We start from the raw sequence: 22,566 nt of genomic DNA on the forward strand, positions 1-22,566 counted from the left end.
TCAATGCTGCATTCCCATACAAACATACTTGAGAATATTTTGGCCTTATCTTATTTTTTTTCCCCTTCTCTTCAACTGGGTCTAATTCTGAGTCACAAGTTCCTATAGTTTTTTTGGCAAGGTTTTTCAGGTTTACCAAAAGCCTCATTCTTAAGGCTATGAAAAAAGTGACTGGCCCAAGGATAACCAGCTGGCTTCATACCGAAGGCGGGACTAGAACTATTTCCCAGTTTTTGGCCTGATACCTTAACCACTGCACCAAATTGCCTCTCTACCTGAATAAACCTGTTTTAAAATTGGTTTATATTTTTCACCCTCAAGCAGTTGTAACATACCAGGATACTTTTGTTATGGCTTTGGATTGATGGACCTCATGGCTCTAGAATAGTTTCTATTTTCTGAAGTCAACATAGGTTTTTGAATTTAAGCTGTAAGCGTGACATATGTCCTGCTAATATCTTCTTCCTGCCTATATCCCCCAGTGCCAGCTCCCATGCAGTTCCACAAGATATCCCTATTCCCAATATTCCATAAAAGAATTTTGGAAGATACTAAGTACAGAGGGGAGGATAGAAAGTGATGGACCTGCTTTTATTCATTTCTACTTATAAATAAACACAATACCCTCTCTCGCAAACCAACAAACAAAAAGTTACCCCAGAACAAATAATTTGCAGAACAAGTTGAAAACCCTTCTTTTTAAAACTTTTATTGTATCACGGTAACTTCAAATGTTGTAAAGCAGTTTTCTACAATTTTAAGTTTCTCCTCTGAAAGGAGATTGTCTTGCTTCAGTTTTGCAACAAGCTCTTCTATAGCTTTAAGTCTGGTTAGGGTTTTTCTCTCCTGGACTTCTAAAAGGGCTATTTTTGAGTGCAGCTTTGCAATTTTTTGCCAGAGTTGTTCCCGGTCTGTGTCTTGCCTACAGTAGGAATGTTCAGTTTGTAGCACTTCAAGGCTGCTGCAGCTGCCGATGACAAGAGAGTCTTCGGCTTCCAAATGGGTCAATACCTCTTCTGCTGCTATAAAGGAGCCCTCTAATAGCAAGGGAGTTCTTGAGACCTCTGAAGGAACGATAATGGTGATAACAGAGTCCTTATTTCCGCTGAGCTGTTCCAAAGCTTGTGACATAGACTGAAGCAACGCAGAACTTTCATCTGTTTGTACTTCTATGGAGCAATTTGCAATATGAGTATCAAACTGATCAGATTTAAGTTCACTCATGGGTACGGGGACTTTAGTGAATTCCAGAGGTGAATCTCCGTGTTCTGGATGCGGGGCTTGCAAAACTGCAGCTTTAGAATCTGAGCCATGCTCAAAACATGACTGGAGGTCACGAACTGAAACTTGCAAATCTGTAGCAGCAGCATTAAAAATGTTTTTGAGGGTCCAACTATTTCCTGGAATGTTGGAACGGGTGGCTCCAGTGTTTTCAATCTCAGTTGTTGCTATTGTTTGGTTTGCTTGCTGCTTATTTTGTTTAACACAGTTACCTAAATATGCAGTGTCGTCTTTCACAATATTCTGCGTTAGTCCTTCCGTATTTGCTGAGCAGTCTGGATTTGTTTCAAGAGCTTTCTGATGTAGGCCTCCTCCAGGTAAAATATTTCTCTTTGGTGAAGATGATTTAAGAGATGATGTTGTTATGCATGTGCTCATTTCTTTGATACCTTCTATTCTTTCCAATTGCGTTTTCTTCTGGGATATTCCTTTTTCCTTAAGAAGAAAAAAAAATCATGCTTGATTCGGTTGTCATTATGAAATACCACACAAAGATTCATTTTCTTATTATTATTTATTAGACTTGTATGCCACCCCTCTCCGGGGACCCGGGGCGGCTCACAAAATACGGTATAAAACAATATGTATACAAATCTAATAGCTAAAATCCCATTATGTAAAAAACAGTCAATCTATTCAATCACATCCACACATGGATGTGGTTTTTTATAGCGTAATGCTGGGCCTATTCATGTCCTACCATGATCAGTGGCCTTATTCCCTAACAAAAGAACCCAGTATTTTAGTCCTGTACAGGCAGTCCTTGACTTACAACCACAATTGAGCCCAAAAATTATGTTGCCAAATGAGACAGTTAACTGACTTTTTATAAACTTCCTTGCCACAACTATTAAGCCGATTACTCCATATACAGTATAAGATGAACTGGAGTATAAGATGCACTTTAGTTTTGGGGAAGGAAAATAGGAAAAAATCCACCTGCCAGGTATTAATCTCGCTAGCGTCCTTAGTCTGGTCAGCTTCAGCACATTATTTTATCCCCTGGTTAGGGCTGAAAAAAAATCATCTTCAGAGGGAGTAGCAATGAAAATAAGCCTGCAAAGACTTAGGGCTGGGGGGAAAAGCTTCTTCTTTGAAGGGAGTTGGAATGAAAAATTCCTGCAAGCCAGGAAGATCATTAGCACCTTGTTAGAGCTGGGAGGAAAAAAAGCTTCCAAAAATCTACATTGGGAGTATAATATACACCCAAATTTTCAGCCTCTTTTAAGGGGGGAAAAGGTGTGTCTTATACTTCACAAAATATGGTAAGTTAGTAACTCAGCTGTTAAGTGAATATGGCTTCCCCACTGACTTTGCTTGTGAGAAGGTCGCAAAAAGGGACAACATGATATTGAGATACTGCAACTGTCATAAATACAAGTCAGCTGCCAAGCATCTGAATTTAGACCACATGACCATGAGGACGCTGCCAACAATCGTCAACTGTGAAAAATGGTCACAAGTCACTTTTTTCAGCGCCATTGTGAATTCCCTCAGTCGCTACACAAACTGTTGCAAGTCAAAGTCCGCCTGTGTTTATTCTTTTTAATATTGATCTTCAAAAGAGTTCCAAATAATGCCAATAAACAGTCTTTTCTCTGCCATGGTTTATTAAAGAAATTAATGTACCAATCTTGAATTATTTTATTAAAATAGTTAATAAATACACACAATTAAAAAGAATGCAAAATAGATTCGCTCAAATGTAGCCTGGGTTCACATGGCTTTAGTTTTGGAAGCTCACTTTGGAATAGGGGTCTTCAAACTTGGCAACAAGCTGGCTGGAGAATACTGGGAGATGAAGTCTGCAAGTCTTAAAGTTGCCAAGTTTGAGGACCCCTGCTTTAGAATTAACAACTGTTACAATACACAAAGACTGAGGGCCACTCCTGATAAAGCTGAACTAATTATTGCTTCATATTAACAACCCTTTTCCTGGAATGTGATTTCCAAGCAAAAAAGTTTCTTAAAGTGCAGGACTTTATGTCTAGATATGCATTCTAGATCTGCACTCTGGGTGACGAGGGTATTTCAATGCTACCTGATTACTGAGAAAACATGAGCAACTCCTTTAAAAAAATAGACCAAAATAACCTATGTATAAAGCATGATGCTTTATTTTTGTTATGAATGTATATATGTTATCATTCTTCCTTCTTATTTTTTTTCTGACTTATAGATTTATATGTATATACATTCTGTAAATGTTGTGTTGTTGTTTTGTCTTTCTATGTTTTTTTAATGTATATAATTAATAAAGTATTTTTAAAAAATACACCTTAAGTTCCAGTAATTGGATGTAGAATTGCAACCCTAGATTGGGAAAGATATTTTTTTCTCTCGGTTAACACATATTATCATGATAGAGAAGTCACAATAAGCAAGGTTGCTCTTTCCTACATAAAATATTCATGGGAGAAAGGCAGTAATGCAGTAATCATTATCATTTATGTTAACATGTGTCTTTCCTAAGTAGTGGTGACAGATAACATGCTATGTATAAGCCTGTTTGAAAACGATATTGTGAATGTCAGAGGAATTGAACCGTTGCTAAGAGCGTACATGAATGTGTCACACTTTAAACTTGGTACCATGTTGGAGAGGTACAGTTAACTGAGTGTGAGATCCAGATGGTTTTTGCAAACAGTGCTGCATGATAGAAAAGTTTCCAAGATGCTTCCCCCCACCCCACAATTCACAACAAAATCTGCCAGTTCTGCTGCATGTCTCCCCACCCCAATATCATTGAGTCTCGTGCAAAAATAGACCTGGATGGCAAAAAGCACGAAGAGTTTTAAAGAAGTGTTTTGCTGCAATGAAGTCTGGATTAAAACTTCTCTTTGAAGTGTCACAGACCTGGGCAGTTGCACCTAGACGAGGGGTCTGCAACCTTAAAGACTCACAGAGCCATTTGGATGCGTTTCCCACAGAAACGAAAACACCAGGAGCCAAAAAAGCTGGATGGGTGTGGCTACCCAGGTTTTGTGGTTCCTGTTGTTTTCTTTTCTGTGGGAAACAGTTATCACTCTCTCTGTGTCTCCCTGTTTCTCTCGTTCTTCCTATCTCTCTCTTTCTGTATCTATCATTCTATCTCTTTCTCCCTCCATCTCTCTCTCTTTTGTGTGTGTGTGTGTATGCATATGTACCTTCGTGAACCATTTCCCAAAACAGGCAAGGTTGGGGGTTTTGTTTTTTGTTTTTGCTGATGATGTTCTTTCTAAATGAAGCTCTTTCATCTCTCTGCTGTGGCTCCCTGTAGACTGAATTCACCACTGGCTGGCCTCACACCTCACCCTCTCAGTGACTCCTTGCCTGGCCTTAGAAGGTAAGGGTGAGGGTAGGCAATGGAGACTGGCTCCATATTCTACAACGGGAGTGAAGCACCTCTATACTTGCCATATCTTGGCGGGACCCAGGGGAAGAGCCTTCTCTGTGGCGGCCCCGGCCCTCTGGAACCAACTCCCCCCAGAGATTAGAATTGCCCCCACCCTCCTTGCCTTTCGTAAGCTACTTAAAACCCACCTCTACCGTCAGGCATGGGGGAATTGAGATCCTCTTTCCCCCTAGGCCTTTACAATTCTATGCATGGTATGTATGTATGTATGTCTGGTTTTTATATTAATGGGTTTTTAATCATTTTTAGTATTAGATTACTATTGTACACTGTTTTATTGTTGCTGTTAGCCGCTCCGAGTCTCCGGAGAGAGGCGGCATACAAATCCAATCAATCAATCAATCAATCAATATCTTGCAGGCAATATCTTCTGGCCCTTGGTGCTGTGCACATCTCGGTCACTTGGGTAGACTCATGACTTGCTCACTGCACCGAGATATTAGTCTGGCTGTAGCTGACACTGCTTTTGTTCACACCTCCACAGCCTACCCACAGTTAAATTTAGCATGCTTCACAATGGGGTGGGGGACAGCATCCCCTCCTCCTCCTGGAGCCCATTACGATGCGGAGTATCAACCGCAACTGGGTTGGGCCAGTGTCACGGGGCAGAGAGCAAGGCGCGCATCTCCCTGAGTGACTGAGGTGCGTGCAGCACCAACAAGGGCTGGAAGAAGCACCCCTGAGATATGGCAAGTATAGGGATGCTTTACTTCTGCTCTGGAATATGGAGCAAGTCTCCATCCCCCACTGTTGCCCTTTTCAGGACAGGCGAGGAGTGACTGGCAGGGGAAGGGCCAGCCAGTAGTGGGTTCAGCCAACAGGGAGCCACAGCAGGGGGATGAAAGAGCCACATGCGTCTCCAGAGCCGCAGGTTGCAGACAACCAATCCAGACCAATCAGATACTTTTGTGAATTGTATAAGTTGTCCCACTACCATAGAAAATGAAGCACTGTGAGCAATTCAGCACATTGGTAATGTATTATCGATCAAATTTGAAATTGTTAATTATTTTTTTCCAGATGCCAATATACAAGGGGCCCATTTGTTTAGCAACCTCTACTGGTATGCTAAGATTAGCACAAATAGCTTTCATTTCAGTGAACTATATGCTATTTTTTAATAGTCATGCCTTAATGGTTAGATATATTCTAAAGAAAACGATGTTTAAATTAACATTTGAATGTAAGAATAGCAACATTTTAAGCCAGTTTGGTTGTTTTTATTGATTTTCCTCCTATTCAAATAAACTAATAGAAAACCTCTTTGGGTTTTTGTACAACACACTATACAATTTGTTTGTCTAATGGAAATGAAGCATATTATGGTTTATGTTCCATAAACTTTTAGTGGAGGGTTGTTTTTTTTAACCTACGGTTGATCAGTGCAAAACTCAATTTAATTGCATGAGTAGACTGCAGAGGATTCAAACAATCATAATGGCTTGCCGTAAATCCTTCTTCTCAATAGTAAACAGAAAATGTACAAACAAATTAAGAATTTGGAGAGTATTAAAAGGGAAGATATATTCTAATTGCCAATGACACAAGTTATGTTCTGTTTTCTTTTTTGGTTTAGTGCTGTTCATTTTACTTACAACTCAAACCAACTGCATTTACTTATCCCTTGTCTTATTTTTCACATTAACTTAACATTTTACCTGGTTTTCAGAGGATGAAAAAATAGTTGGCACTGCAGTTGTCTTCAAATATCGAATACCCCATCGCACATCTAGAGAATCTGATGTAAAATGGTCACTGCAGAGGACCTGATGCTTACTAGGAGTCCAAGTGTCACGTTTCATATTCCGTAACCATTTCTCTAATCTTTCTTTATCATGAAGAGGAAATCTGCTTCAAAGAATATGCGAGAGAGAAAGAGAGAGAAAGAGAGAAAGGGAGGGAGGGAGAGAGAGAGAGAGAGAGAGAATGCTTCAATTAAGTGATATCTTTTATTGAGGCTCTTAAAAAGCATGTCATGCTTAGCAGTAAGAGCCCTGGGAAAGATTACATGACAAGCATATGGTTCAAAACAAAGCAGCCCTTAAAACAACCATGTCTTCTAGAACAGTGTTTTTCAACCAGTGTGCCATGGCACACTAGTGTGCCGCGAGACATGGTTACGTGTGCCGCGAAGCTCAGCTTCCGAGATCGGAAGCTGAGCTTCATTCTTCCCGTCTCCTTTTTCGCGCCTTTGGGGCCCAGTGGGAGAGCGCTGGCAGCAGCGGCATCGAATAGTAGCCAGGGCGGCGGCTGCAAGTGGGAGCTCCAGGTCAGAGGCACTGGCAGTGGCTGCAACGGCGGCAAGCGCTCGGAGAAAACCTTCTCACAGCGGAGGTCGGTGAAGGTTGGGTGCGTGTGCGTGCGCACGCCCCATCCCCCAGCCAGCCCACCCGGAACATTTAAAATAAGAAAAAGCTATGCCGGCCTTCGCAGAGAAGAAAGGAAGAGAGAGAACAAGAGAAAGAAAGAAAGGAAGAGAGAGAAAGAGAAAGAAAGAGACAGCAAGTGGGGGGAAGGAGGGAGAGAGAAAGAGAACAAAAGAAAGAGGAAGGAAGGGAGAGAGAAAGAAAGAGATAGCAAGTGAGACAGAATGAGAGAGAAAGAGAAAGAAAGAGAGAGAGAGAGCAAGAGGGGGAAGGAGGGAGAGAGAAAAAGAGATAGGAAGGAAGGAAGAGAGAAAGAAAGAAAGAGATAGCAAGAGAGACAGAATGAGAGAGAGAAGGAGAAAGAAAGAAAGAGACAGCAAGAGGGGGGAAGGAGGGAGAGAGAAAGAGAGCAAAAGAGAGGAAGGAAGGAAGAGGGAAAGAAAGAGATAGCAAAAGAGACAGAATGAGAGAGAGAAAGAAAGAGAAGGAAAGAAAGAGAGACAGCAAGAGGGGGGAAGGAGGGAGAGAGAAAGAGAGCAAAAGAGAGAGGAAGGAAGGGAGAAAGAAAGGGATGGAGAGAGAGAGAAAGAGGAAGGGAGAGAAAGAGGGAGGGAGAGAGAAATAGAGCGAAAGGGAGGAAGAGATTTTTTTTGTCCAAACTTTTTTGCGCCCCCCCCCCCCCGCTCAATGTTCCCCAGGATTTTGAAAATGTGAATAATGTGCCGCAGCTCAAAAAAGGTTGGGAAACACTGCTCTAGAAGGCTTCATACGCCTGATTTGAAGACTTTCTCTACTATCAGTTATGAACACACACAGCTGCTTCACTGCACCTACCAACTGAGAGCGATTCCTATTAACAAGCATGTTTTGATGAACAAAAGAATCGCTTAAAATTCCTATCTTAGACTTATATACATTGAGATTACTACTAGAACTCAAAGGCATCAAATCTGATTCATTCCAATTTACAGAAGATTAGAGAAAACAAACTTCTGTATTCAAGATGCAAGAACATTCTCCTTTGATATTCACAAGATCGCCATTCTAAGTAAAAAAAGATATTGCGGCCTCTCAAGGCTTTGTATCTTTTTCTACGCTATAAAGAGAATCATGGGAGAATCAATCAAAATCTATAAAGCCCCAGGTTTTTTATCTATATGGCAACATTGCATTCTGTCTGGTTGCTCATAAATTGGAATAAGTCAGATGCCATTGGGCCTCATCAATATTTTTAACATATTTAGTGACTGGGGGTCAATCCCAAAGATGTTATTTTTTTAAGAGGCAACTGGACTTCCTTGTTTCTTCTTTGAAATCATTTCGCTTCTCATCCAAGAAGCTTCTTCAGAGACACGGGAGGTCAATGCTATGTTTTCATTTCTTTACTTAATTGCAGTTTAAGTTTTCTAGGAAGCTTTTTTTCAAGCAGTAAGTATAAACTCATCCATTCTGACACATATGGAAAAAAGACTGTAACAGATTGTCCAGAACTTCTTTCAGTATTTATTTCAATGGGAGAAATGTGATTCATCTGCATTTAATTTCAAGGCTGGTTTATATTTTACCAGATCTTATTATTTTAAATCACACACAGCACATTCAATTCTGATTACTCATTGTAACAATGTACTGTACAGTATTTCAGAATTCAGTTCCTACTTGGCTCAGTTTAAAAGTTACTAACTGAATCCAGTGAACACTTAGCCAAATAATAAGGACTCTTGTTAATACCTGCATTTTATACTAAAGATTGGGATATTTTACAGGACAAAATAATACAAAATTTTAAATGTAATTAAACTGGGCTTTTGAAAGTATGAGTAATAAAATAAAATAAATCTTTGTAGATTTTAAACTGAATTTACCCAGAGTGGGGAAATTTACTGTCAATTTAGTCCGTGCATTATTTAGATTTTGAGCTGTTAGTACAATTGAAACAACATATTTGTTAGAATTACAGTACATATTTGTTGGAATTTTAGAAATATGAAATGCGGCACTGTTACATAAACTGGTACCCCCATTTTATAAGTCAAAGAAAGCTCTAGATCAATGTAATTAATGTTACGTTTGGAATAAAAAACTTCAATGTATTAGTTATGTTAACAAGGGGAATGTTTGGTTTTTATTTGCTTTTAAGAAAAAGTTAAACTAGTTTTAATTAGCCATGATTTTTCAAAGGCTCATACAGCTTGTCTGAAAACTGACCATGGAACACTTCACTATGCTAGAAGGCCCAGAATAAATATTGTCTGAAGATGTATGTGCAGACACTGCCCATTGGGAATAATTTTCAAAGCAGCTGTGCCAGCCTTGAAAAAGATGTGCCTATTTTGACACCTTGGAAACAGTTGCTTCCTTTGCATTTACATACTTTGTGAAATCTCTTGTATAACTTGTATAGCTTCGCTCTCTCTCCATTTTTCTTTGTTCACTACAAAATTATACATGTTGTATTTTTCGGACTATAAGACGCACCTAAATTTTGAAGAGGAAAACAACAAAAAAGCTTTGGCCTCTGTGTGCCCCATTTTTGGTGTTTTTGGAGGCCCTTTTCCTGCCTGTTTTGAGGCTTTTCTGGCCAGATTTTGAGGCTTTTCTTGACCCATTTTGGAGGCTTTTTTTCATGCTGTTTTTGAGGCTATTTTAGGCTGTTTTTAGGCTTTTTCTGGCCTAATTTTGAGGCTTCTCCCAGCACGATTTTGAGGCTTTTCCAAGCCCATTTTGAGGCTTTTTCCAGCCCATTTTCATTTTTGAAGCTTTTTTCACACCAATACTGAGGCTTTTTCTGGCCCATTTTTGAGGCTTTTTTCAGTTCCGGAAATTTTCAGGGGAAAAAGGCCAAAAAAGCCTCAACAATGGCCTGAAAAAAAGCCTAAAAAGGGACCAAAAGGCATCCAAAAGGGCCTGAAAAAAGGCCCAGAAATGGGTGTGTAGAAGCAAAAAACAAATGTTTCTTATAATCTGAAAAATATGATATCTAGTATTATAACAAGCCAACCAATTAATTTCAGCAATTTTTCTGAAATATGATACAGTTCAAGATTTTTCTTTGCTCATTAATAAACTGGTCTGTTAGCTTTCTTAACTAGTTTTAACTTGTCTTAGCCAGTTTATTCCCCCACCCCACACAAGGAATTAATTTCAAAGTCACAGCTATGAATTAATGTTTCTCATTTGTTTACTAAGCAAAACAAATATGTTAGCTAGATATATTTATAATTATTGGTTACATAGTTATTACTTAATTTATATACAGATAATCAAGATTATATAATCTATGACAGTAATTTACAAGCTTCTATCTGCTGATATATTTAATATTATCTAACAATTGACTATTTATTGCACTTAATTATTGTGGTGGGGAGGAGTCTGAAAGACTGCCAGCCCTTACAACTACTCTATATCCTCTCTTGCTCCACTACTTGCTAAACGTGTTACATACGTCTGTCATATTATGCAGTTAAGACACTGTTTTCATTAATAGGCTCTTGTACAAGAAATGCATTGCTAGAAGTTATTTTGCATTCGTACTATAAGCAGAACAAACATAAATAAGTCTGGGATCTAGCATTCCAAATAGACACATCTATACTGTGTTTACCGGAAAATAAGACCCTGTCTTATATTTTTTTTGAACCCTGAAATAAGCACTTGGCTTATTGCCGTGCACTCAAAAGCCCAATTGGGCTTATTGGGATGTCTTATTTTGGAGGAAACAGGTAGGATGTAATATTGTTTCAAAGTGGAAACAACATTGTACCATAAACTTCACTCCTTTTGATTGGCATACGATGTCAAGTACACATGCATGAAATCCAGAAAGTGGATTCTTTGAGATTGCAAAGCTGCTTTTGTATCTCCCTCTCCCCAACACTAATGGATGACACTGGTTCAAGTAACACGTGATAGCTCTTTAATATTTTCAGTGTTGTGATAGTTTAGCTGTTCCAAGTAAGAATACTTAGTTGAGTGTTTTCTCAGCTTGTATTTGCTTTACCAAGTAGAACAGATTCTTCTTCTGTTCTACACACAATAAATAAACTTATGATCCTTCCACTCATTTATGTGAAAATTCCGCAAACATCAGACAGGGAGGCTGCATCTGAAAACATCTTATTTCAACTCTCATTCCCAATTCAAGTGTGATAACAGCTTTGCCTTCCCACTATGCAGCCTAACACTGATATAGCGGGACACAAAAAGGTACATTACATTATAGTATTTTAAACCATAGTTTTTTTAAAGAGTGCAAAACATTTTTGCTTTTCACTAGAAAGAATAACATCTACAGACAACCAGAGCATGAGCAGGGAAATTAAGTATGCCAATTTGCATAATGCAGTTTTGCAGTCTTAGGTTCTCTGACTGTAGCTGTTACTGTAGCTCTGACTGTAGCTGTTAGACACTTCCAATACCTTTAGAAAAGTTGTAGGAATTCAAGTTTGGCTGAGATCCTGTTTGTTCATCTTCAGTTTATGACATTAGCCAACAGTAATAAAATCTATCAGAATACAACTTGGACAATGGGGAGACAAATAAGGACTGCCAAGATAAAAGAGAGACCTGCACAACCACATCACTTATAATTATCTTATGCAATAAACCAAACAAGTGGTTTGTTGCAGGGATAAATAAACAAGAGAGGGAGGTTAAGTAATACTAACCCAAGTGAAAAATGGTTTTTATACAACTGGAAAGATTTTGTGAAAGGGAATGGACAAACAAGCAGAATGAAAAGTTGGTTAAACGAATAATATGAGGATGCTGCCATGTAAAAATAAAATAAAATAAAATAGGAAGCCGCAACAATAAAATCATAGTGGAGAGATGGAAAATAAGCAGCACAAACATGGGAAATCTCAGCAGAGTGAAACAATTATAGGTTGACTTGATTTACAGCAGTTCATTTAATGACTGTTCAAAGTTACAACAGCACTGAAAAAAGTGACATGACCATTTTTCACACCCATGACCATTGCAGCATCCCCACGGTCACATGATCAAAATTCAAATGCTTGGCAACTGACTCATATTTATGATGGTTGCAGCATCCCTGGGTCATGTGATCACTTTTGCAACCTTCTGACAAGCAAAGTCAATGGGGAAGGCAAATGCATTCAGCAACTGTGATATTAACTTAAAAACTGCAGTGATTCACTTAACAACGGTGGCAACAAAGGTTGTAAAATGGGGCATAACTCATTTAACAAATATTTCGGTTAGCAACAGAAATTTTGGACTCCATTGTGACCGTAGGTCAAGCACTACCTATATGTTCTGAGATCTACGAATTGACATGGGCTGGACTTGGGCATAAGCAGTTTGGACAGCAGCAATGGCGGTCTTGGAAAAATATTCATTTGTCATGCATTACATTACATGAATATGGAACTCTTTGGAAAAGGCTCCAACACTGGGAAAGATGGAAAGAAAGAAAAAAGAGGGAGATGATCAGCAGCAAAGTGGAGAGATTCAGAGGCAATGGAGAAACTACTGGAAGATCTTGAAGGGCAGGTTGGGGGCAGATTCTCCTACAGAAAATAATAATTAATACCAGTCGGTGTCCACCAATTTGATGGTACATAATCAAGCTCCCAAACTAAGAGATAGACATTTGTAGGGATTTCTAATCAGAAACAGGGTGAATTAGACATGTTCTGCCCTCCTTCAGTTAGTTTGATGCTTCAATTGAATGCTCTGGCCACATATCCCAAAGAATAGAAGTTTGCTAACTTAATCTATATTCTGAAAGTGGCTGTTAGGGAATTACAGAAATTATAAGGCATTTGGAAGCCATCAGATTGGGATAGAAATAATAATAATAATAATAATAATAATAATAATAATAATAATAATAATAATTTTAAAAAGCGAATATAACCTTACTGGCGCTATGGGTAGGTATTGATAGTAACTATTTGTTATGATTAATCTGCTTATTGACAAATTTGATGTAGCACACGCTGTACTGGTGAGTCTTCCCCCAACAATTGCTACGATGCACACTCTCTTAAATCAGTAAGCTTTACTTCCAAGGAAACACCATTGAAAAATGCCCCTCCATCTTATTCGTGGAACCTATTTCCATGCCAACATGGGAGTACATTTATGTCGGGGATGCGAAAGATTCCCTCCAATCTCACTGGCCGCTACACTCACGGGTAAAAGCTGAGCTTTCGCTGATCTCGGGCGCTCTGTCCCGCTCGGTTTCTGCAACAAGTAGCCGCACAGTACCGAGGCATGGCAAAGACTCCGCGGCGGCCAGCAATTTCCCCGTCCCAGACGGTCCCCGCTGACGGTGCCTCCTGCGATTGCTCACCCCTCCCTTGGAGCCACTCTCTCACACTTCCGCTTCCGGGATTTTTATAGCCCTCCTCCTTCCATTTTGTGCCCCTTTCTCTTTCCAAGCCGGAAAGGGCGAGCGTTCGGGCGGGGGCGGGGAATCCGTCAGTTGCGCGAGGCCACAACAGCCTTCCACGTGCACCAAAGAGGGCGGATCACCTGACGAGCAGCGACCAATCGGAAAGCGCTTCGTGTAGGACCGTCGTTCTTGGTTTGGCGCGCCGAGGTTATAAGGCAGTCCGGACGGCTTCGACTCAGGGATTGCGGGGCGAGATAGGCGGCCGGTGAGTTAAAGAGATGACGGGACAGTCGGGCCGGGTGGGGGGTGGGTGGGGGGTGGGAGAAGGTTGCTGGGGTTACCGTCCCAGGGAGCAAGCGGTGGGTTTGGAGTGGACGTTTCTTCATCTTTTCGCCCCTCCCAGCGGGCCAAGCAGCAGAGAGTCGCTGCCTAAATGGGGATTTGAACCGGGGATTTTCCCACCTTTGGGTTCATTTCGGCAACCGTCACGTCACAATATCTCTTCTAGATGCGTCCTTTGTCTTTCTCTCTCATTATAAATACGTGAGGAAGGGAGACGCCGTCAGTGCTTACGGGGTGAGGAAAAGGAACTCTGTATGTGCCAAGAGTCCACTGCCTATATTTTAGTCATACCATCAGTCCAGCCATCAGTCTTGTTATCTATCTATCTATCCATCCATCCATCCATCCATCCATCCATCTAACTAGCTCTATATCATCTATCTAGCTCTTTCTTTCTTTCTTTCCATCTATCTATCTTTCTATTTATCTATCTATTCATCTATCCTATCTATCTCCTACCTACCAATCTACCTCAGGACTGATGGCTCATGTTAAGTATATATAATTAAGTACTGTATGTGTAAGCTTCTCTTGATCAGGTATGGACTTTTAGCCTAAATCTCTCCCCACCAGAAAGAAAAAGAAAAGAAATCGAAACCAAGCCTGAAACACAAAGCATTTTTTGTGAGAGGGAAAACTAGTTTCAATAGCTTTTCTTGGTTGTGTATGGAGTTTTAGCCTAGATTGCTTGGTAAAACCATTTTTCCTTTAATCTTTGTGCCTTTATATATATATATTACCATAGGTTAAAGGAAAAATGGTGTTACCAAGCAATCTAGGCTAAAACTACATAACCAACCAAGAGAAGCTAGTTTTCCCTCTGGCAGAAAATGCTTTGTGTTTCAGGCTTGGTTTCGGTTTCTTTTCTTTTTCTTTCTTGTGGGAAGGAAGAAAAAATAAGAAATCATGGTGTGCATAAGCGCACTATCGTGCCTACAGTCCCTGTCCTACTGTTCTATCACCCAAATTTTCCTATACGTACTTGCTTTTGTTTATGTTTATACCATACTTATTATCTTGTACACGTTTTGACAAATAAATATTTAAAATAAATTAAAAAGTAGCATTTTGGTCTCTCAAGTCAGGTTTTCCCACGTATTCTGTCTATGGGGACAGATGGTGGCTAACTAGTTCAAGGTAAAAGGAAAAGCTTTCTTTTAAAATGTTACTTTAAAAGTTCACAGGTAATGTAATGCATCACATCAAATAAATGTAATTAATCAATAGTTTGTTTAACCCACAGGTTGAGCCAGTAGTAAAAATAATGAGATCAGTGATTTGGAATGTAGAAGGTCTTCAGCTTGAATAACAAGCGGCATATATTTGCATCTATTACGTGATGTATATATATTGTCCTTTGAACTTTTCTGTTCTTTATGTAATTATGAGCCTTTATGACCTAGGATAGCTGGAGTGATTGCACCTTTATACTCATTTGTCTGCCAGCTCTATATCATATATGGATTTCTGGAAGTTCATAGATATGTTTACACTAAACTGTCCACTGAGTTCTTGTTTCTGTTATAAATAAGACTGGGAAAGCTTTCCTGCAACTTCAGTTGCTCTAATATTCTGTTTTGCTTTGTTTGTTTGTTTTTAAATAGAATGCTGTATAGGTTTTAAATTTGAACCATAGTATGAAACACATTTTTATGATGGTGTGTGATCTTTATTTGATTCAATGAATAATTTTAAGATCATAGTTTGAGTTTTATAGATGAAACAGTCAAAATAGTGATTCAGTTTATGTTCATTCTGTGAATTTTGCATTATATTTAAAATATCGAACACTATGTTCTGAGACTTACTTGCTCTGTCAATCCTCATAGGTATCTAGACCCATTAGACTTTCCTGATTTAAATTGTTTTCAGATGAATCACACTATTTTAGTCTTTCTTTGGTGGGAGTGAACAGATGCTGGGTATTTTGCCTAGATTACTAAAGTGTGATATGCAACTGCATTGTACTGTAGGTCCTTTGGGACATGTATTCAGTGTTATGATGTGAAAAAGAGGTAGGGAATGGGTTGCAACACTGCTTGCATCATTCAACACCCCACCCACCCCGCTTCTCTCTGCAGATGTCAATTTCCATATGTGTTTGTATACTATTCTATATTTGTTAACATTCCCAAGATTTGAAACTTTAACACTTTTGAATATGCTTGATTTTCTCTTTCCTTGTGATCCTCTTTTTCTTGTTGACTTGGTAACAAAGCTTTAGCTTGTCCCAAAGGTGCTTTTTCAAGGGACAACTCAATTTTCTTTGAAGATATTTTGCTTCAGAGCTGAAGAAGCTTCTTGCATGAGAAGCCATGAAGACAAACAAACAAAAAAACCTGAATATCCAAGTTGCTTCTTGAGAAAGCACCTTTGGGACAACTGTGACTTGGATGACTGAGAATCTCCATAAACACAAAGCTGCTTTAGGTTGTTTAGAACATGTTAAGAATCTCATATCTAACAAATAATTGCAGACAAAAATGCATAAACATGTCCCTAATAACCCTTTGATAGAAAGATGCTGTATAGAAGCAGTATAGAAGCTCCTCCATAAAGTGTATAAAATTAGAATGCTTGGTTTATATGAATAAGATGTTCAGTAGTTCTGTTTACTATTAGGTTGGCATTATCTATTTGCTTTAAATGGCAGAATGGAAAAGTGTGAACAGAGTTCCAATAGACCATGATATCTTTATAACTAGAGTTCTCTAGTTTGTGCCTTCAGCACTTTGTCTCAAGAGGGCCCTGGTAGAATGGAGGAGGGAAACACTTATAAAGAGGCAACTTGTTTGCTTCAGTCTTGCCAACTGAGGTCTCCTTACTGGCAACAAAATTAAAAAACAGACATGTGTAGGCATATGCAGTAATTAGCATTTATTGTAAATAAGCAAGTTATTGATGTACAGATTAAAGTTGTAATTAACAAGTCTTTATCCTCAAAGCATATTGACAATTCTAAAGAACAAAACAGTTAAAACAGCTTCGTTTTGATATCAGTGATTTATATCATTGTTCTGCTTTATTCCATAAACAGATTAGTTGTATGTTGCTTTGATTTGGATCAGAAAGCAAGACATAACGATAGTGGAAGGAAAAAGAGTAGTTTTTCTTAAAATTAAACTCAACATAGCTGTATTTGAGAATTTCTAACTTGTAGATTAGAAATAAATGGCTAAAAAGCAAAATCCTCAAATTTCCCCTTTAAACTTTTACAAATTTAATTATGTTAATTTTAGGAAAAAGATGCTGCTGGAATATCATAGAGTAAATATATAGAGGCAAAGATAAATTGTAAAAGCAGTTATCCAACTTTTCTATTGAAGTAGCAGCATTTCTTCTTACAACAAACCAGAAGATAGACAATAATCAGCTCTTTCTGTCTCTGATTTTGTATGTATAATCAAAGTAGTGTTACAGGTTCTAATATGATGACGTCATATGATATTTCTTTGAATCTGCTTCTTATGTGAAAATACTTTTAAGATAATTGTTTTTTGGTAGAAATGGAAAAATTATAGGAAATCTGGACTTTTAGTTATTGAGAAACAATTACAGACATTAAGAAAATTAAATAAAATAACCCTATCATAGTGAAAGTTGATTTATTTTAATGGAAATGTTTGGGGAATAATTATTTTTAACAATTTTTCAAAATCATTCTGAAATTTGAATTTTAGCTTATGAGAAAAAGTATGGTGATGAAAAAGTTTCCTTGTTTTTGTGAAAACAAGTGTCAATCGTTTGGACTCCACAATGTCTAAAATATTAGTAGAAAATACGGAATCAGGAATGAATTCCTTTCTAACACATGACAGAGAAATAGCTGGATAAGAAGTTAAAACAGAAAAATCATTCTAATATTTTCTTTTTCTTTAGGAGTCCTACAATGGCTACTACACAATCAATGTTCTTATTTGCACTCTGCATTTTAATGATAACAGAAATAATACTGGCTGCTGAGAGTTATTATGACATTCTAGGAGTTCCAAAAAGTGCATCTGAGCGCCAGATTAAAAAAGCATTTCATAAACTAGCAATGAAATATCATCCAGACAAAAATAAAAGTCCTGAAGCAGAAGCAAAATTCCGGGAAATTGCAGAAGGTAAGTTAAATTCTGCTAAAAATTAATTGTATCATTTTCTTCTGTGGAGTAGAAGAATAAGACTAGACATATTCTATTTTATTTGTAGAAATTCCCTAGTTTAGATAGTGTTGCTACTTATGCAGGATCTCATCCCTTTCCTATTCAAAAGTAGTAATAGATGAACATAAATCTTAATTTCTTCTTTTAGGAATAAAGGTACTCTAGACCATCATTACCTAATTATATTGGAATATACTTTGCATGTGTTTTTATTGTGGATATTCTATTGAGAACTATTTCTATAAATCGTTATAGCCATGGATAAAAACCATTGCAATAGGAATATGTATGTAAAATTAGAATGGTCGTAGGTAGAATTAAACATAAAACTTTAGAGAAAATTTGAATATTTTGAAAACTCAAGAGTAGTGCTAGCATTATTTTATTGTTTGCTTAAACACAAATGCAGTACAAGACCTATTTTTCCTCATAGCAACAATCTTCTGAAATAGATTTGATTGGGAGACTATGATGATGTAAACTAAACTTGTGTTTGAGTCTAGCTGTCACTACTCCTAATCTAATACCTTAACCACTAAGGTTACCAGAAGAGTTTAGCCATTCCAGTTTTATTTCATAGAAAAATTCTGCAAGTAGGACGGAAAAAATATATTCTGTATTATGGAGAACCCTTGCTGGCCAATGACAATTACTGAAAAGGTAGACCAATCTGATTCTGGCTCTTAATTCTAGTATTATTGACGAGTATACTCTACAGTAGTGATGGCAAACCTTTTTTTCCTTGGGTGCTGAAAGAGCATGCATGCATGCTATCGCACATGCATGAGTGCCCACACCCATAATTCAATGCCTGGGAAGGGTGATAACAGCTCCACCCCCCCCCCCCCCCCGAGGCTGGAAATTGCGTGTTTCCCAACGTCTGGTGGACCCAGTAGGCTTGTGTGCCTCCCCAGGCTCCAAAGGCTTTTCTAGAGCCAGGGGAGGATAAAAACGCCCTCCCCCATCTCCCTGGAGGCTCTCTGGAAGCCAAAAACAACCCCCCAGAGTCTCTGTGAGAGCCAAAAATCAGTTTGACAGCACAGGACATGTACGTTGGAACTGAGCTAGGGCAATGGCTCCTGTGCTAACAGATATGGGTCTGCGTGCCACCTGTGGAACCCGTGCCATAGGTTCGCCATCACTGCACTATAGCAACTATCCAGTCCACCCTTTCTCATTCTTTTTTTACGCTGGGGGAACCCTGGAAATAAACCCTCAGATCTCAGAAAACCCTGGAATAAGAAGATTATATCTATAGTTCTTAGAAGATGGGCAATTAAGTTTCAGCACATAAGAATTCCCACCACTGCAAGGGCTAGCATCCTGCAGCAAAAGAAGCTAAAGAGAAATTTCAATCATGATCTGGCACATATTTCAAGTTGAGGAAGGTTGATCTATTCTTTCAAATTCTTAGCTCTGCCTCTTTTACCTAAGAATTTTTAAAGTTAAATTGACCAAGGCACCATTATATATGAAAAGACCTGTCACGTACAGTATATCCTTACATGATTTTAAAACAACTTCTTGCTTTATTTTTACAGCATATGAAGTTTTAACTGATGAATATAAACGCAAGGAATATGACCAGTTTGGAAATATAGATGGACGACGGATGAATGGAAACCCCTTTCAGTCCCCATTTAACTTTGACTTTGACCGCTTCCTTAAAGACTTTGATTTCTTTGGTGAAAATCCCAATGCAAAGAAAGATTTTGAAAATCATTTTCACAGTCAACAGGAGGGTGAGAGGAGACAAAGACATGCTTTTCCAGAATTTAATTTTGGAGGAGGACTGTTTGATGACATGTTTGAAGATATGGAAAATATGTTTTCATTCAATGGGTTTGATAACACACAGCGGCAAACAATGCAGACTGGAAACAAATTTCCTGGCTCTAGTAAGCACTGCAGAACTGTGACACAGCGCCGAGGAAATATGGTGACTACCTTCACAGATTGTTCGGGACAATAGTTACTTTGCAGTTCCTTTTGCTGTATGCTGTCCTCAATTTCCTTTTGGCTCCATTCTTTGCTGCTGAAGCACAGAGGTTCTGCAAACCATGAATTTGTAGTTTAATCACTTTAAGTGCTGAAAATATGTTGTAGCTAAATTGATAAATATTACAAGTGCAACAAAACAAGATGGAATGACTACCTTATTCCTTCAGCTGCATAGAATGTTCATGTGGAAAAAAATTCCATATGACAGTGTTAGATTGTAATAACAGAAGCAAGGTAACCGAATTACCTCACTGTTCACTTTATATTTTACACTCAGCAAAGTGTTGTATGCTAGATTATATTGTCAGGCTTCTATTTCTAGAAGTGTTAACTGGTGAGTGCTGGTGTGATTTTGTTCTTTATTAGCACAGAATTTACTATGTAATTCTGTGTTACATTGACAGTAATGACTTACAAATACAATAATATATTTAAATATGGTATGTTTTGAATGGCATGATTTGATTTAACAAAACTGACATTTCAGGTGTAAAAGAGCTTTGAATTGTACAGGTTTGTACACAAACATGTATTTAAAATGTGTATATAAATACTTCTGAAACACCTTTAACCTTCTGATTGGTTGAAAGTTCATATATTGGGGCAAGTGGGAGGTTGAATTTTTGGCAGTAAATGTGCCTTGTGAATAAGGTAAGTTGCTGTCTTATTTACTATATTCAATTGCACAAAATGCTACAGTACTGAAGAATGAAACTTTCCCAAACTGGATTAAAGACAGTACTACATAATTGTACAAAATATTTCAAATTTGTAATAGTCTCTTCTCAAGAAGTATGGATTCTATCATACATTACTGGAAGTATTTCAATCTTAACACAAATTTATAACAAAATAGTGGTTTTTAGTTTGGAACACTTTTGGAGTAGCCAAAACAAAATAAAAAATAGTTCCTCTAATGCTGAAATAACTCATTTCAAATTTGAAGTAGCTATTTTAAAGCTACATAATGGATCCCCACAACTTCTTGAAGTAGATCACCGAGATGTTTCACATTTGAAGTTTGAATACATAATGTTTTGTAAACTCTTGCAATATTAGCTATCTAGGTGAAGTGGTTATACCGAGCCAGTGACAGTTGAATTATCTGATGGCGCTAGAGAGATGCAGTTGCTCAGTAGCTTAATGATACTGGAGAAGATCTGTGGTTCATGTTCTAGCTCCACATGGCAGAGTGAGCTCCCATTACTTGCTTCAGCTTCTGCCAACCCAACAGTTTGAAAGCATGCTACGTGCAAGTAGATAAATAGGTATATTCGGTGGGGGAAAAAATGGCACTTCAAGTGGCAGTATGAGTTCAACTGGTACTGGACCTGCCTGAATGCGATGCCCAAATTTGAAGTGACATTGATGGTGGAAAAGCCCCATATGACACTGCAGAATGACAACACGTGCTATGAGTGTGGAGCTAGTCTGCCCTCCTGTGGTGCACTCTGGATAGTACTTGAACAAAAGGGACTGGCAATTGGCAGCCAAACAACTACACTTTGAAATAGCTCTGTAGTCTACTGGCTAAGGAAATATTGCCATTTGCTAAATAAATAAATATGCCACTTGATTAAAAATGCCATCTGCTCTGAATTTTGAGGCTCCTGCATGACTCCATATAGAAATCTAAAAAATAATAATAAATTATTTGACCACAAGCTAAATGTTTAAAAGAAGTGAGAAAACAGTCCTCCCAAGTACATGTTCCCATTCATTAATTCTTATCAGCATGAAAGAAAGCTGCTCTATTAATGTGGATGCTAGGAAAAGCCTTCATGGATTAGTGCTTCATTCTTACATGGTAGTTCAGTTTTCTCCAATATTCTATAAAAACCTAGTAGGACTTCAAAAATCATTTTTGGTTTATCTCTTGCTATCTATAATTTTTTTCTCCTTAAGAATAATGGATAACTCCAATTTCCTTCTACACCTTGGTAAATGATGAGCGTGCTATTATAAGTAATAAAACACCTTTGATATAAAAGGTTCTCTCACTCTTGTAAGTCAATCCTTTCATAATGTTCTTATTAGAGAAAAAAGATGTGTAACGTAAAGTTCCATGTTTCTTCATTCTGTAAAGTTCCGATATTTTTCTGTTGCAAACTGATTAATTAGTCCAATTTTAAGAAATCAATAAGATTTTGCAGCTAATTATAGAATTATAGACATTCTATTTGTGATAGGAAACTAGAATGCTTCACCTCTAAGTTCCAGCCAATGACAAAGCAGGCACTTTAATTGCAGCTAATACATTTTTAATGAAGTTTTGTGCTGCCATGTTGTTGACTTTGGAACTAATTGTAGTGATCTTTCTTTTCAAAAAAAAGTTACAGAAGGAAAATTGACACTCTAATCGTGTTGCCAAGTTTGGGGACTCTTAATGCCTTGCTCTATATAGGTAGACCTCAACTTCCAACCATTCATTTAGCCACTGTTTGAAGTTACAGTAGCAATGAAACATGTTACAACCAGTCCTTGCACTTACAACTGTCACAATATCCACATGGTCATGTGATCAGAATTTGGGTTCTTGGCAACCAGAAATTCTGGTCCCAATTGCGATCATAAGTCAAGGACTACCAGTACTAGGAGGCTTAATGGAAGTAAACATGTTTGGTAGTTAAGCTTTTGAAAGGAGAAGGAAGTGATGAATGAAAGTAG

The 22,566-nt window shown here is 38.1% G+C and overlaps 2 protein-coding genes across 5 annotated transcripts; one reads left to right on the forward strand and one right to left on the reverse strand.

Annotated features, from left to right (window-relative positions):
- Positions 1–693: 693 nt before the first annotated feature.
- On the reverse strand, positions 694–13,472 carry THAP5 (THAP domain containing 5). 3 transcript variants are annotated; one of them, XM_070732634.1, is made up of 4 exons: positions 13,207–13,381; positions 11,463–11,589; positions 6,334–6,523; positions 694–1,716 (listed from the first exon to the last, which is right to left on the reverse strand). In XM_070732634.1, exons 3-4 carry the CDS (start codon positions 6,475–6,477, stop codon positions 709–711), a joined length of 1,152 nt encoding a protein of 383 aa, XP_070588735.1. In that variant the 5' UTR covers positions 6,478–6,523; positions 11,463–11,589; positions 13,207–13,381; the 3' UTR covers positions 694–708. The 3 variants fall into 3 exon arrangements, with proteins under 3 accessions (XP_070588735.1, XP_070588739.1, XP_070588738.1); XM_070732638.1 differs by lacking the exon at positions 11,463–11,589 and having other exon boundaries at positions 13,207–13,472; XM_070732637.1 differs by lacking the exon at positions 11,463–11,589 and having other exon boundaries at positions 13,367–13,426.
- Positions 13,473–13,543: 71 nt separating this feature from the next.
- DNAJB9 (DnaJ heat shock protein family (Hsp40) member B9) lies at positions 13,544–20,470 on the forward strand. Of its 2 annotated transcripts, none has more exons than XM_070732639.1 (3): positions 13,544–13,673; positions 17,630–17,856; positions 19,440–20,470. In XM_070732639.1, the coding sequence occupies exons 2-3, from the start codon at positions 17,640–17,642 to the stop codon at positions 19,868–19,870; spliced, it is 648 nt and encodes a 215-aa protein (XP_070588740.1). In that variant the 5' UTR covers positions 13,544–13,673; positions 17,630–17,639; the 3' UTR covers positions 19,871–20,470. The 2 variants fall into 2 exon arrangements, with proteins under 2 accessions (XP_070588740.1, XP_070588741.1); XM_070732640.1 differs by lacking the exon at positions 13,544–13,673 and adding an exon at positions 13,720–13,984.
- Positions 20,471–22,566: the final 2,096 nt, after the last annotated feature.

Source organism: Erythrolamprus reginae, chromosome 1 (assembly GCF_031021105.1).
Source record: "Erythrolamprus reginae isolate rEryReg1 chromosome 1, rEryReg1.hap1, whole genome shotgun sequence".
NCBI lineage: Eukaryota > Metazoa > Chordata > Lepidosauria > Squamata > Dipsadidae > Erythrolamprus > Erythrolamprus reginae.